The 16,059-nt window shown below is 41.6% G+C and overlaps 1 protein-coding gene across 10 annotated transcripts in view; it reads right to left on the bottom strand.

Annotated features, from left to right (window-relative positions):
• LOC8023735 (electroneutral sodium bicarbonate exchanger 1) overlaps nucleotides 1–16,059 on the bottom strand; it is a 228,045-nt gene that overhangs the window by 72,424 nt on the left and 139,562 nt on the right. The window contains exon 1 of one of the 10 annotated variants that reach the window (XM_040499324.2): nucleotides 15,224–15,439. The exons of 7 other annotated variants lie outside the window; for them this stretch is intronic. In XM_040499324.2, the coding sequence (XP_040355258.1) occupies nucleotides 15,224–15,243 (20 nt within the window). In that variant the 5' untranslated portion in view covers nucleotides 15,244–15,439. Of the gene's footprint in view, nucleotides 1–15,223; nucleotides 15,440–16,059 lie in introns of those variants that run through there. 2 more of the 10 variants (XM_040499329.2, XM_040499330.2) reach the window with 2 other exon arrangements.

The following is a 16,059-nucleotide window of genomic DNA, read 5'->3' as shown; positions in this document are numbered from 1 at the left end:
GGGGGCAGTGGCATAGCCAGGGTGGGAGCTTACAAGGCTTTAGTCTCCCCTACCCCCCCACCCCCCCTCCAAAAAAAAAAAAAGAAAAAAATCCAGTTTCCAGTTGATTTTATAATACTATACAAATGTGCTTTGAACCCTGCCCCCACCTAAAATACAAATTCCTGGCTATGCCACTGGATAGGGGCTTCTACGTTTTGCAAAGTAACTTTCTATGACTCAAAAACGTTGCTTTAAAATTAATGTGGCAATTCAATAAGATTGATAAGATTCCGTCAAGAAGACTGAAAAGTACTTTTTCAAAGCTAAAAGTCTAGAATAATGTCTCCAACCAAATTTCTTCTCGGAGTAATCTGTGAAAATGAAACGGGCAGTTTGAATCAGAATGCTAATTCACCATCTCAGTTTAGCTGAAAATTTCTGCTTCAATAGAAACATTGACATTCACAGCATTGCGAAAGATGGTAGCCAAACAAAACCTTCCAGCAAAACTGGGGTTCAGGTCGAAAAGGTTTAAACTTTACAGTCAAGCTGAGCCTTCTGTTAATGCTGGACTTTTAACCGATTTGAGATCATTCTTTAAGTAAGGCAAACCTGAGCCTAGTGCCAGCCAAACTGAGAAATTAACGAAACCTAAATTTTCGAGCCAAATTATATAATAATAATAAGAAATTTTATTCACATCATAAACATAATACATATGCAGGCCCGCAAAAGCACTGGTATGCTTGTATGCGGGACCTGGCGTCCAGCGGGCTGCTACACTGAAATCCTCCTATTGTGTGCATTACTGGCACACATAAAATAAATACATAAATAAATGAATAAAAATCAGACAAGAAGAAAAGAGACAAAACTCAGTGGACTGCTAAAGCAATAAAGCCAAATTACATTTCAAAATTCAAACACCACTCTTTTAAATCATATTTGACTTGTTTCAGTGACTCCATGTTATAATAGGTGTCTGGAAGCCTATTAAAATAAAATGGGACGTAATATGCCCGTGTTTTTTTTCCATAGTTTGTATAAATCTTAGGAATAACAAAACATTCTTTGCGCCTAAGTGTTCGTTCTTTTTCTAATACGATTTTAAAGTTGCTTTTATAATAGTGCTTTACTAAAATAACATAACAATGTAGTTTCTCTATGGATAACAAATTTAAGACATTCATTTTCCTATTAATTTCCAACTCAGAGTAGGGTGTTCCATAGGTAATATTAATTGCAATTTTATGTAGTATTTTGTCAAGTTTTTCTTTTTTATAATTAGAACACACTCCATATAAAGAAATCCCATATCGGAGAATAGACTCACCCAGTGCACCATACACCCTCCTTCGTAATGACAATGTCACTACACTACGCATCTTATACAAATAAACCGAGACAACACGCATTCTTTTGATGAGATATTCTACATGCTCATTCCATAGGAGATGTTGGTCGAGATGTAATCCTAAATATTTAGTTGTTGTAACATAATCTAATGCTACACAACTGCACCGTGTGCAGTTCTGTGAATGGAGAAATAACGGAGTGCTAAGATGTAAATGTTTATACGGACTACGAAAACATATTAGTTTTGTCTTACTGGGATTAACAAAAATATGATTAACAGAAAACCAGCTCATTATTATTTCAATATCTTTCTGAAAAATGGACAATGCACTTTGTTCATCACTGTGCCCTAATATCAAGGCAGTATCGTCTGCATACTGATACAGACGGGATGTACACGGTAGAGTTCCAATTTGGTTTACATAAATATTAAATAAAAGGGGTCCCAGTACCAGTGTTGCCAGGTCTACTGATTTATCAGTAGATCTACTGATTTCGTTCCGGGTCTACTGATTCACTGAAATAAATGAAAATCTACTGACTTTTTTTAGTAAACATATTGAAATTTATTATTTGGCCCCTTTAGTTCCAAGTGTCGCCCATCAAAGGAAAGTCATATTCTCCCAGAATTGAAGCCCTGGCTCTATGGCCCAGAAGCAAGGAGGATAGAAGGGTAGAAGAGGGCGTGACGTCGGCCGCGTAGCCTCCACAAGCCATGCTCCCTTGACGCCTCGCCTCTTTCTCATTTTTCTCCTTACTCTCCTCACTTCTCAGGCGAACGTGACCACGTCACGTGACCGTAGCTAGCCTTCGTCTAGGTATGGTGTACTAAAGAATACACCACAGCCTAGCCTTTGATCTGATAAAACCTACCGGACGGAGCGCGCGCAAGCCTGCAAGGGATCCTCCTACAATCAACCATCCATCTCGCACGTGACATGTCACGCGCACCAATCGCCAGAGAGATCTGCGGTCACGCTGGGCACAAAATCGTTTAAACATTTTATGACTGGGCTTCACCAATATTGCAACGTGCCCCCTCCTAGTACTTCTAACCTCCTTGCCCAGAAGCCTGTCGACGGTGACATCCGGGCCAGAGCCATATATTGGAAGAGTTTGGCCAGTCTATGACTTCACCGCCGTAACGTCCCTCTTCCGAGTGAGCCAGTCAGCCCGTTGCGCAGAGCGAGAGGTGTGAGAGCATGAGCCTGAAGCAAATACTCCTGAATTTCTTGCTGCTCCGAGCTGAGAGGATCCCATTCATTCGCCCGGCGGAATGCATGGGATCGACATCCAAATTTCAGTTCTTTACTTTTATTTGGAAGGCTCTGAAAAGGAAATTATATAATGTTATTCCTCAGTGGCTTAAAAAACTAACGAGTTAAGTTTCTCCACGTTTGAACGCAAACTTTGGATCAGGTGAAAATCGAGTAATTCACGTATAGCTAACTAAAGTTTACCTGTTTTATGAAGGATAAAAATAGAATGGCACAATACATTTTTTTTTATCAGCATTGATTAGTGTTGCGATTTCGTGGATTAATGTTTGAAATCGGGACTGAGCCGCTTTTGGGATCAACAGATGAGTGCGACAGTGCGACATCCACCTGCCGCTATTATTGAAACGAAACCAAAACAAGACGTTCCGGCAAGTGCACGCGTACATGTCCAATGGAAGTCCTGCAAGGTGCCATCTTTCCTTAATGGGGTGTGGAAGGTTTTTGACGGAATGCTGTTGGCGCGGAGCACTGTTGAGGCTATGCGTCGTCTGCTACAGGCTTATTTCTTTTTCGGTCTTTTTTCATTTTTATTTGTGTATATTACCATGGTATTTATTACTCTATACTATTTCTTCGAAGTGTGGTTTAATGAAAATAGCAAAACATGACAAAACACAGATTTCGTAGGATCTACTGATTTTCGTGCAAATCTACTGACTTTTTGGGGATCAATCTGCTGACTTTTTTTTTCTCCGTCTGGCAACGCTGCCCAGTACCGACCCCTGAAGTACTCCCGAGTTAAGTGATGTTAATCTACTTTTAAACTTGTCAATTTTGACCAACTGATATCTGTCTGTAATATAGTCTCTCAAGAACGCGTTAAAAAGACCTCTAAAACCCATATCCCTTAGTTTTATTAATAGTCGCTCATGATCAATAGTTTCGAAAGCTTTAGTTAAATCTAAAAATAGGGCTAAAACAAATTGATTCTTATCAAGACTGTAGTTTACATAGTCTAAAAGATCTTCCAGCAAAAGTTCAGTGCTTCTATTTTTACGGAATCCATACTGAGACTCGTTTATTAAACAGAACTTCTCGCAATATGATGTCATTGTGTTAAAGACAAATTTTTCCATAATTTGCGCTATGATTGGCAATATTGAAATGGGTCTATAATTCATAACTTCGTTTTTACTGCCATTTTTATATAATGGTCTAACAACAGCTGTTTTTAATTCAATAGGAACTTTCCCTGACGAGAGTGACTCGTTTACTATTTTTATTATAACGTCTTTTAATACCTCAAAATTATTCTGAATGTCCCTTAATCGAATGGAGTCATTCCCCGTAGGTTTGGACGCTTTCATGTTGTTTATTATGCATCTAAAATCTACCTCTGTCATCTGAGGCAAATAAGCTGAGTGCACACTATTCTCGTAGCTATTTGATTCTTCTTCTTGATTTTGTAGTAATTTTCTCAGATCCACAATTCTTTTAACAAAAAAATCGTTAAATTGGTTACATAAAGAACTGATATTGTTACTGCCAAAAGCTTTTTTAATTGTTTCATCTATATTTTGTTTCCCTTTACTTCCCGTAATTTCCTTTATCCAATCCCAAGTTTTCTTCGGATTTCCCTCGCATTGTTGAAATTTAGATGTATAATGATATTTTTTTGCTAGTCTTATTTTGGCAGTTACCTTATTACGTAGTTTTTTAAACTCTCCTTTAATTATAGGATCATGTGGTCTTGCTCTACAAATGTTCCACAACCTATCTTTTTCACGGCATAGTGTCAATATTTCGTCGTTTATCCAGGCATTTTGTCGATTTCTTTGTCTTATTTTTACAGTTTTCCAACACTTTTCATATATCGACCTCAAATTATTCGCAAGCATCTGGTAAGCAGTAATGTGATCAAAATCAAAGGGAGGCCCAGTTATATTCTCGTATCATATTGTCAATCTTATTATTATCAAGAATGCGCCTGTATACTACACGATTGGTTTCCTCAGTACTCCCCCCTATTATCGCCAGAGCTATAAAATAATGATCAGCAACTTTTTGTCTAATTACACCAGAAAGCATTTTAAGATCACCCCCTCTAACAATAATATGGTCAATACACGACTTTGTTATGCGGGATCCCAAGTATCCTTCCCTAGTATAATCTGTAATTATATTTTCTAATCCAAAACCTGCTAGTAAATATAAATTATATGTAACAATGAAATGCTATTAGTGGATATCATCTAATCCCAACTCATGCCCCTCTTTCCTAAAGAAAATTTTAAAAAAACAAGCAGAAAGAAAAAGTAAGGAAAGTTCATGTGCCCAAGATACACTTTCGCACATACTTAAGAAACATTTGCAGAGCACTGCATCCTTGGGAAAACCAAGGGCAAACAGACAAAATCAAACACCACAAAAAAGAGTGATAAGATGGTGCAAAGTGTCCCGCCAGGTCGAACAGCAACAATACTCATATCTCTCCTAAAAACACCCGAGAATTCCCAGTCAAAGCCTCACAAAAACCAAAGTAAACGGAATAAATATGGTTCACAAACTCGCAGTCAGTATGATATTACGCAGATATGGCGAGGTCCCACATGTGCTTACGTCAGACGCGTCCCCGTGCCGATTCGCACAGATGTGGCATCTCCGAACAGCTGCTGTGTCGGCTGTTCCTACTGTTGCGCATAGGTAAAAATGCACAAACGTGCGCTAAACATTTCGTGTGCTGTACCTGACGAATGTCTCCTAGCAACAGCATGTGGATTGTAGCAAAAAGGCTGGCCAGAGTCCATATTTCATAACGATCTGGCATATCGGAGCTTCATAACTATGAAAAACATTAACGTCTTTTCATAACAGAAAATGCTAGGGAAATAGGTGGCCGAGTGGGCTAGCGCACACCAGCTCGGAGCACGTGGAGTGAAATCTCGCGCTGCAGAACTCAGGGATCCAGGGTTCAATCCCTTTTCGATCTGGATGAGCATCGTAGCAGCGTGCAGTCGTGTACCACTACTGCGTGGTGCACATTAAAGACCCCAGGCTAGCGGTTTGTAATACACTGGCTAAATTACTCATACACAGCTGGGAGACAAGTCGCTCGTTGAGGCAGACTAAGTTCTAGGCTCTATAAACATACACTACCCCCACCCATCTCCTTTTTTTCAACAGAAACTGTTCTTATTATATAAAGAGTTAATTTATCTATACTATATAAGCCATTATTAATAAAAATTCCTGACAATTATGTCCTGCCAGCCACTCCAGATATAAATCTCTATGCAGCAGCACACCACGTATATCATACCATATTTTCATATGGTGCCACATGCATAGAAAGAACAGGTTATTGAATAGGACTTGGAGAAACTGCTGCACATATTATATAACCTCTTGAATTAACTCATCGATTCCGTGCTCTAGACCAGTCTTGCAGCCACTCAATTTCAATATTGAGAATTAACTGTGAGAAGCGTAGATGTGTTAGCCCAACATTTAAGGGGTGCAGCTAAGAGGAGAAATCTGACACATTGTGGGCCATACAGCCAACATGGTTTTACATCAAACATACCAGTATCAGTTCATAAACATTCTCCAACAGACCAGACCAGGAAATCTTGTGGATTGAAGCTCTGTACAGACTCCAGACAATGCACAAACATTTTCTAGCCCCGGCGACTTTCTGATAAATTTCAACATACATAGGGTGTTTGATTTTAATTTGAGTGGATTTATTACAAAAAAATCTGTAAAAGATATTAAATGCGGTTTGTACATGGGAGTTATACGGCCAGGGGGGCGTTATAGAGGGTACTCATCCTTGCAATACCGCAAAATCCCGAGAAATAGCCGAGCTAAAATTCAGAAAAAAGTGGGTGAAATTAAGAAGTTGGCTAACTTTCAGAGTGCAATCAAGAAAAGTTGAAAAAAGAAAATGCTATTCTTATATGATGTGTTTCTGTCAAACTTGATATTGTGGCGAGGGGCAATGAAGCGAAGATGACTGCACTTCCCAGTCAGCAACGTGTAGTGGATTTTTGATTATGCTCAGCAAGTTTCTAATTAAACCACTAATAAAACAATTAATTAACAAAGGCTATAGTTAATTAATATATTTGTCGTGACAATTAGAACTTGATATCATGTCCCCCTGGCCGCATAACTCAGTCGCACAGACCGCATCAATGAAGCTTAGACAACTTTTTTTTTCTTAAATAACTGTCTGTAAATCCTTGTGCCATGCTGGTACTTATTTTAACTTGTTACTTCCAACCAGTGTTAGGTAAAGTACATTTAAAAAGTGCTTGAAGTAAGGTAAAAAGGGGCTGACTGCGGCCATAGCCGCAGTCAGCCCCTGAAGAAGAGACCGAGCTGGTCTCGAAACGTAGGGTTTTGCCTTTATACGAGGATTTGGTTGGTGTATATTTTATTTATTATTAAAGTAGTAAGCACACTAGGCACAATGTACTTGAAGTAAAATATTTTAAATACAATGTACTTTCAAAGTAAACTAAAAGTAGTTTTTTAATGCAAAGTACTTTTTTAGCACAATCTTTCATGGTGCACCTTAATTCTCCTATTTTTTTAAAACTGGTATGCATTGGCCCAGGTGTATATAGTAGGGAGTGCATCAGGTATTTTTGGAAATGGAGGCGAATATTAGACAATGTCAAATGTCCACAGACTGGATGTTTTACTCTCGCTGGCAAAACTATTTCACACAATAAGCTTATTAGACACTCATTTGGTCTTTGAGCCACCATTACTTCCCTTGAAGAAATGACCACGCATCGTTTGCTCCAGTTTCTGGTGAGAGTTGAATATCCCTTCCACTATTTCTTCAAATTTGAAGAAGCAGAATTTTGTGATACAAATTTAACGAGACCAAATTTGGGGAATGTACTTTGAAGTCGGGAGTTGCACTTTCCTCAGAAATTACCAGAAAAAAAAAAAAAAACTTTAAGTAAAGTACAAGTAGGTATTCGGAGAATGCATTTGAAGTTTCCTAAAACTTCTTGAAGTAGTTCTTGAAGTGTGCTGTACTTAAAGTACTTTGCTTCCCAACAGTGCTTCCAACAGAAGGTATGCATTCAGCTACACTGTTCTAGAGAAGGAGTTCAGCAGCAAGTCCACCACAACTGCAGCTTGCTGACGTGACGTCGGTGCAAGCTACATACAGCTTGCCAAAAATAGGAGGTTAAGAAATACTTCTTCCCGTGGCACGTCCTAAGTGATGTTCGCTGTCGAAACGACATCAAGCACTTCTACGGTGGAACAAAAAGCAAAATAAAAAAGCGGCACGCTATTAATGACGTTATCTGTCGAGCTACTCGAGTGTGGAAGTACTCAAAACTTCCCTGAAACCATTAGCAGCTCTCGAAGAAGCACAAGGATCGACTGCTTTCCCTCAATCACTCAACTCTGGTGAAGTCGTGTTTTGGCCGCTTTCGCAACTACATGAAAGGCATGAAGGCTAGTGAGGGATCACCAATTGATAGATAAATTTGACTAACGCTAAATTTTTTCTTTTTATTGTGCAGCAGTTTGCGTTATTTAGCCAGTGTGTTTAACTTCAACTGCATAATCTTCCCCTAACTATGGTGTACTGCCCTAAGCTTAATCCCAAAAGCGTCGCTGTAGACGGCCTCCCACAATAATTTTATCGAAGGAAATGAGATCATCCAAGGTTTCACTTTGATTTCTACACAAACTGCCCCACTTGTCGTTTGTAATTGATAAACCCGGTAGCGACGCCACAGGTATGGTGTAAGATATGTATATACTTAAAGGTAAACATTAGACAGAAGTCTGTCTGGTTGGGGAAAATATTATTATTAAAATATGACGACCAACCAATCCCTAAATCAGGGGCCCAACGTTTCGAAATTGGATCGGCTTCTTCAGAGGCCAGGCCACTATAGAGGAAAGGAGATTGTGGCTCCTTTCCTCCATAGATTCATATTCCATCAAAAGATATTTTTCGCTTCCTCCTTTTTTTTTTAAAAAAAAAAGGTACGACGAAGGATAGTTAAATTATCGAATTCCCCCCCCCCCCCCCCCCCCCAATAAGATGGAAGGTAATCTCCAATAAAATTCCCCTTTAAAAAAAAGAAAAAAAATCTTAGATGACTCAATTGACAAAACTAAGGAGAAGCCATACGCGAAGGAAACGCTTCCCAGGAAATACGGCGATAAGAAAAACAAGGCGGCAGAAATAAATAAAGGAATAAAAAAGCACACTGTAAGAGAAGGATGACGTAAGACCAGGCCTCGTGGCTCGTCAGATACATGAGCAAGTGGCCAGACGGCCTTCACCCAAATTTCGTCAGGAGAGTTTTGGGACGCGATAAAAACGTTCTCGCCGTTCTAGCACACAGTCGCAGCACACGACCCAAAGCCAATCGAGCGGAGGGGCAAAACTGCAATCGTCAGGGCACTCGTCGCCTTTGCTACTCAACCAATCACGCACAGTGAATGGGCCGTGAACCTTCTTTCCCTGCGGGATTGGTTGAGCCGCTGATAAGAAGCCCACGAAATAAACCTCGAGTCACGGATATCGGCCACTCACCAACGTGTGCAAAATGACGAAAAGAAACGTCAGGATAGACTTTTTTTTCTTTCGCATTTTACTAACGCGGGTACTTTAAAAAGCCAATAACTTACCTGACTATAAAACGACAAAATGTACTAAAACAAAAAGACGATAGAACTCCTCCAATCAACGTGGATCCCAAAAGGGTTAATTCATTTCAGAGAAAACTGTCCGTCCCTGCGTGTCAGATTTTCACACCTGACCAAGATCTTACACAGCCGATGACCTTAAATTAAACTCAAATAAAACAAAAAAAAAAAAAAAAAAAAAAAAAAACGTTGGGTTAGATTTTAAATATTACGCACAGTTTGTTCCACTAAAGCCCCTTGATCCTTCTTTTACAAGTAACGACAACCAATACAAATGACGATGCACATTCCGCCTGAAAAAAAAAATGGCGGCATTCAGTTCAAACCTTTGCTGTACGCCGCCCATTCGCTTCCTAAAACCTGCACCGTCAAGCAGTCGGCACTTCAAAGAATGTCGCTACTTGCAGGAAGCTCTTATCTATAATCTGTTTCACACTCGGCGTGTAACGCTGTCAATTTGCGAGCATGAGGCTTGATCTCGTTGATCATTTGCAAGCGTGCTCGCGCCACGCGCTCGCGCCAGTAGCTTTGACAGCATTGCATATCAACTATTCATTCATTTGTTTATTTTCTGTGCTCATGAACAGCTTGACGCCTTGGTAATGATGCACAACAAAATGTTCACAGGTTAGTTACGAAAGTCTTAAAAGCTACGAAATTTGGGTTAAAAACATCAATATCTGCTCCCCTGAGGGTATTGTAGAAGTGTTGAATACGGGTCATGGGACTGGTTTGAATGATGTGATTAACACGAAAAGTTGGAGAAACCCGCAAAACTCGACTCAGAACGTGAATATTAATAGCAGATGTGAGGTCTGGGCAATCAATTAATCCATGAATACATTTATACAGGAAAACAAGATCGCGCTCACGCCGTCTGGAAATCAAAGTAGGGCATTTGCATCGTTCCAAGAGTCTCGCATAAGAATAATAAACAGTACGACCAATGTAACGATCGTAAACAATGAAACGGAGTATAGGGAGTTCCACTACGGTGGAACCAATAGACCTATTGCTATATATTACCGAAGTATCACGGAGAATGCAGGGATTGTTGTTCCACGCGCCGCACGTGCTGGCCTCAGCAGTACTAACGGTCTCTAAAGCAAATGCCTAAAACAAACTGCATCTTGCACGCACGTTCGTCAACGCTTTATTTTGGTTATGTACTTCGAATCTTTTACACGTGGAAGGCTTGCGCGTGTGGCGCGTGGAACACCAATCCCTGCATTCTCCTTGATGCTTGGGTAATATAGCAATGTCTATTTATTCCTAGAACGTTAGATAACGTCACAAAAACTTGCGTACCCTTTTTCTTACAATTGTGTATGCGTGTGGAAAAGGGGGAGGGGGGGGGGGGGGGGGGGGGGGGGGGGGAGGAGCGTGCGCAGGCATGCGCCAACAAGCACCGTCCAACGAACCGATCAGAGAAGAGCAACATCTGCATCAGAAAAAAGATCACGCCCGCACACACGTGCACTTATCTGGTTGTTATTGTAATGTGTTTTTCTCTGCCGAATGCATCGCGTTATTCCGCGAGTGTGGACAGCTTTAGCAAACATCCCCCCACGTATACATAAAAAAAAAAAAAAGTAGAACAAAAAATGCGCGGGAACAAATCAATTTCGCAATCTGTAGCGCATAAGCACCATCATCCAATGAACAGACTGAACCGTCAGTCGACAAGTTTACCAAAATGTTCTTACTTTTTTTTTTTTTTTTTTGCGAAACATTTATGGTTGCAGGTTGCACTTTCTAGAATCAGTCACGAGTGATTGCATTTTTAGGCAGATTGCAAGAAAGAAAAAGAGAAAACGGTTGCCGAAATTGTTGCGCAGATTGTCGTTGAAATGCGATATAATATTGTACAGACCCGTACACTGCGAGACTCCACCGAGTCGAGAACGGCGGCCACGGTCTTTTTTATCGCGTTTCAACCCAATTCACGTTACAACTTCTTAAATGTTTCTAGAATGAGGGAACACGCCGACATTGTGGCGCCATCTATGCGGTGACCCTAGAACTGCATTTCACAAAAGCGAAGGTTTTGCGGGATTTCCGAGGTCAAATGTGCGTAATACCCATAGAAAAACTCGTTTATAACATTGACAAAAGGCTTTTCGAGCCAAAAAAGAAAGGATATTGCGCGAGAAATAAAAAAAATATGCCGGACCGCCGAGTTTACACTGCTTCCCAATAGATGGCGCCAGTGTGTTCTCTGGTTTAAGAAGTTTTAAGGAACCCAGGTTTAAGAGGTCGCAAGCAGTCGCAAGAGTGTGAACGGGCCTTAATTCTCTCATTTCCCGCCGACGGGCCTGTCGGTACAATATATATATATATATATATATATATATATATATATATATATATATATATATATATATATATATATATATATATATATATATATATATATATATATATATATATATTGTAGCCGCCGTCACGCTGCTCATTCTATCATATCCAGTTTATTGTATACTGCCTAGTTGCTCGCATAAAATGATTCTCGGTTGGGACGTTCCTTCCGAAAATTCGGCTGTGATTGACTGTGAAAACTCGAAATATTTCTAAGTGAATTCGAACTTGCAGAACCAGACAACCACACATCTATCAGTTTTGAAGTTCAGAGTACACAAGCCCAAATAATGGCATTATTATCAACAAAACCGGTTACTGATTCATTTATTTCGAAAGGTTGAGTACTTGCTCCGTCTATCATACGCTTTCTGAATGATACAACACTGATTGAAGTATAGCACCCGAAGAGTCATCTTGACACCCCAGAGTACCAAACTAGTCACCGCTGCTCCACAGAGTGACCTATTACTCTCGGCTCTTACTGTCAGTCAAACAAAGTTTCCTTCTCTGATAGGCCAAAGTGACAGCACCCCATCAGACACCACAAGAAATTGATGCCCCAAAGAAAAGTGAAAGATCTTTACTTCGGACATACCAAGAAAGTTCCGATTCTGTACCCCCTAAGCTCAGTCGCACAAATGTCACACAACATCGCAGAGTCGTACCGCTGTTAGAAGCCATCCCTACCGCGTCGATCTCCATGCATCCTAACGATCTATAATTCAAACGCATGTCAATGACATGTTAGACAAAGGAATTATTCGGCCTTCTTCTAGTTCATATGCATCACCCGCGATTCTCGTTAAAAAGAAGGACGGAGCAATTCGCTTCTGCGTTGACTACCGCGGCCTCAATAGCATTACCCGCAAGGATGTATATCCACTGCCTAGAATAGATGATGCACTCGATTCTCTTCAAGGTGCTCAATACTTCTCTTCCTTAGACTTGCGATCAGGGTACTGGCAAGTCCCGATGCACAAAACTGGCAAGGAAAAGACCGCATTTATTACTCCCGATGGTTCATTTGAACTTAATGTGATGCCTTTCGGTTAGTGCAACACGCCTGCCACCGCATGATCGACACAAAACTACCGCCTTTCAGCCAGGAGACCTCGTCATGGTCTCGTTGCATGCCTAAACGCTAACCAGGGGTGCTATGTTGCGCTTTTTGCACTCCCAGGAGACTTGGAAGAGGGAAGTGACGTCAACGACTAGAGCAAATCAGATTGGATGTTGACAGAAGAAAACAAAATCAACATCCAATCTGCATTTGCTGCGTTGTTGACGTCACTTCCCTCTCCCTAGTCTTTTGGGAGTGCAAAAAGCGCAACATAGCCCCCCAGGCCGTTGGGAAAAATTTTCTCCCACACTCCATTGGCCCCAACATGAGTGCTCGCCCAGACATCCCCGGTAAACCATCTCGTCGAGCCAAGACAGCTTCACTCGGATCGCATAACGTCGCGCCCACGAAGTTCTTCATGTTGGACGGCCCAAACCATTCACTCCCCGCTGACGCACACCACCTCCAAAACCGAATGGCCAGGAGGCCATACCTCAGCCGCCAGGGGGGAACATGTGGGGGTGGTCAAGGACACACTGTAGTCAAGGACAACACCCACTTCATCTTTATCATGATCATCATCACTGCCTTCGCCTCGAGCACGGGCGTCCATGCTTGAACTTGGGACCAAAACGTTTGCCAGGGTCAACGGCGGGCGGCGACGAAATCGACTGAGTCGAGCGGCGGTGCGTGTTTGGCGCATGTATCCATAGAAATGAGGTGAGCTAGACTTTATTAAGTCCAAAACTGTTAGATCCCCGCGTCAAGCGAGTCTCTCTTAGGGAGAGACTCTTACGAAGCGATCCCCTCGGTCGACAGACGAGACGCGATGTTCACGGCGGCATCCATTGTACTAAAAAATCGAGCAAAAAAAAAAAGAAAAGACAGTGCGGCAAGGCGGTAGTGTTCCTTTAGAAATGTTAGGGACTTGCGGTTGTAGATTATCAAATTTATGAATTAATTGTCATTCTTTAGTTTCCCGGTCTCTGGCGGTACTAAATCCACCTTGAAATAAAATAAAACTAAAATGAGAAACACCATCATATTCCTTTACCTCTCCACTTCAGGAACACAATGGAGTTTCTCATTTTAGGTTTATTATACTTCAAGGTGCCTTTAGAGTCACCAGAGACCGGAAAAATAAGGAATCACAATTGATAAATTTAATACGGTACATCCTAAAGAAACACTATAGTTGTTTTTCCTTAATATTTAATATAAATCTTCAAATCGGTGCCGCGGTGTCTTTTTTTTTTTTCTCGTTTGATCGTTTAATACGACACGAGCGAATATTTTACCAAATTATCAACAAATTATGCCACCACGTATTGTTGACTTTACGCCAACCAATGTCCCAAAACTGGTTTTACCTAGAATAATAGTTTTAACTATTTCAAAAGGTGTTTTGCTTTTTTTAGTTTTATAGTATCAAACCATTAAGCGCGATATTTATTTACTAGATATTTTTCACATCGTATCTTTTTTTTTTTTTTTTTCAGACTTCTTTTGCACATCTGTGTGCGTGGTTGCTGAGCGCGTGCTGACGGCGAGCTTCTACAGTTCTTTTGCAACGTGCATTCCACAGCATCAAGATCGACGGTCTTAGGAACCTATTAATGTAAGCTCGTTCTGAGCATGCGCCCTAAACATCGCCCTCAAATATGGCGTCCAGTGAATTCCCGATGAAAAAGAACAAAGTTCATTTAGGTTCTTAACGAACTGAGGAAGGACCTGCCAGGTTCCGAAACGTTTCCTGCCTCATAATCGATCGACACACAAGACCATCTCCTCTCAGCCTATATTTTGGTTTAAGCTTAATTAGCGGCGAGATGTTTTAGTGTCGCCCTCCTACGGTTCCCCTTTGTGACGTCATTACCTTGCAAACAAGTTCGATGGCGTTTGTAAATAGCATGGTGGAAGCTTGAAATCATTGCGCTCTCAAAGGAACACTGCCCACACCGACAAAATTAAAGTTCTTTCATTCCTCTTATTTCCGTCAATGATAAATCCTTTTCTGACGTCATAGTCAGCGTTCGGCCAATCGTGGAAGGCTGATCACAGCGACGCTTTCGGTCGCGCACGTCGCCAATAGGTATCTAAACGTAACAAGAGCGCTAGTAACATATATTCGCCGTTCAAAAGCTAATACATTAATCCGATTCGTTGGGCGCATTACGACCTGTAAGCAGGTGTGCGTCGCCTGCTGCGTTGGGCACAAAACCGATCCACGGACTTTCCCGTCCGTGGATCGGTTTGTAACCAACGAAAAGTTGATGGGATTCACCGAGAAAGGCTGTCGCATTTAAAAGCATTACTTTCTTTCTTCGCCGTCAGTTGTCTCAATCCCAGCGGAAAATTACGGCAGTCAGTGCCCTCGGACGATCGTCAAGCTCCGCCAAGACAACAACAACACATATCCACGATACAGCGAAGGGAAGCATTTGGGAAGCGACACGGTACAACACACGACATTTCACGGATGATCGTGCGTTGTTTGTTGCTGCTGTCGGCGATAAAAGATGACGTAGGGGAACCGTATAAGTGTACGTACGTTCTACTCAAGAAGGGCATGGTCGCTGCTCCGCTCTGACATCGACCTGCGTAGTCCGAGAGGTCGCGACGGGCAAAAAAAGAAAACACGTCTCCGAGATTAAATTAAAAGATAGAAAGGGAGGAAAACTCTCTTCTGTGTCTGGAGAGATCGTAGCGACGCCCCACGGCGGCGATAAGCGGGTGAGCGGTTTAGAACCCGATAACCGGAGACGCGATTACTACTTCGCTTTATCGTACGACGACGAGCCGCAGCGGACGCTATACATGCCATCCGCAGCCAATCCAGTCTTGCGAGCGTACCACGTGACCACGCGCGTCGGGTGCTACAGCAATGCCAAACGGTGTTATGTTTTTTTGTTTTTTTTTCGTGTGCATGTATGTTTGTTGAATTTTATCGTTATTCTTACATCTTTAGTCTCTCCTTCGTTGTTGTTGTAGTCGTTTTGTTCCTTTATATTTGTAGATGGTGTGAAAAACTCGCTGCGGTTATCTAAAACCGGGGTCACACTAAAGACAATCTGCATACAGATTCAAACGCGACTAACCTTGAGATCCGTGCTTCGAATGTAGCATGGCAGTGAGTTCAAATGAAAAACCTGGCACGCGGCACTGGAACCACGGATAGTGCAGTGACTCTTGTTTGACGGTAAACGGTAAAGGAATGAAGTTTACCAAATTTGGTAAACCTCATTCCTTCCTTCGTGGGAGGAGGGATAAAGTTTCTCCGTCATAAAAAGAGGGAAGTGCGGGGCAGGGGTTGGAAACGAATGCTGCCAGTCAGCGTTCGGCTGAAAACCGTGTTCAATCAGTGAGAGCACGAGCTTCAGCCGACCG

Source organism: Ixodes scapularis, unplaced genomic scaffold (assembly GCF_016920785.2).
Source record: "Ixodes scapularis isolate PalLabHiFi unplaced genomic scaffold, ASM1692078v2 PGA_scaffold11__112_contigs__length_91849675, whole genome shotgun sequence".
NCBI lineage: Eukaryota > Metazoa > Arthropoda > Arachnida > Ixodida > Ixodidae > Ixodes > Ixodes scapularis.
The sequence above is the reverse complement of the archived record's forward strand: the minus strand, read 5'-3'. Positions and strand labels throughout refer to the sequence as shown.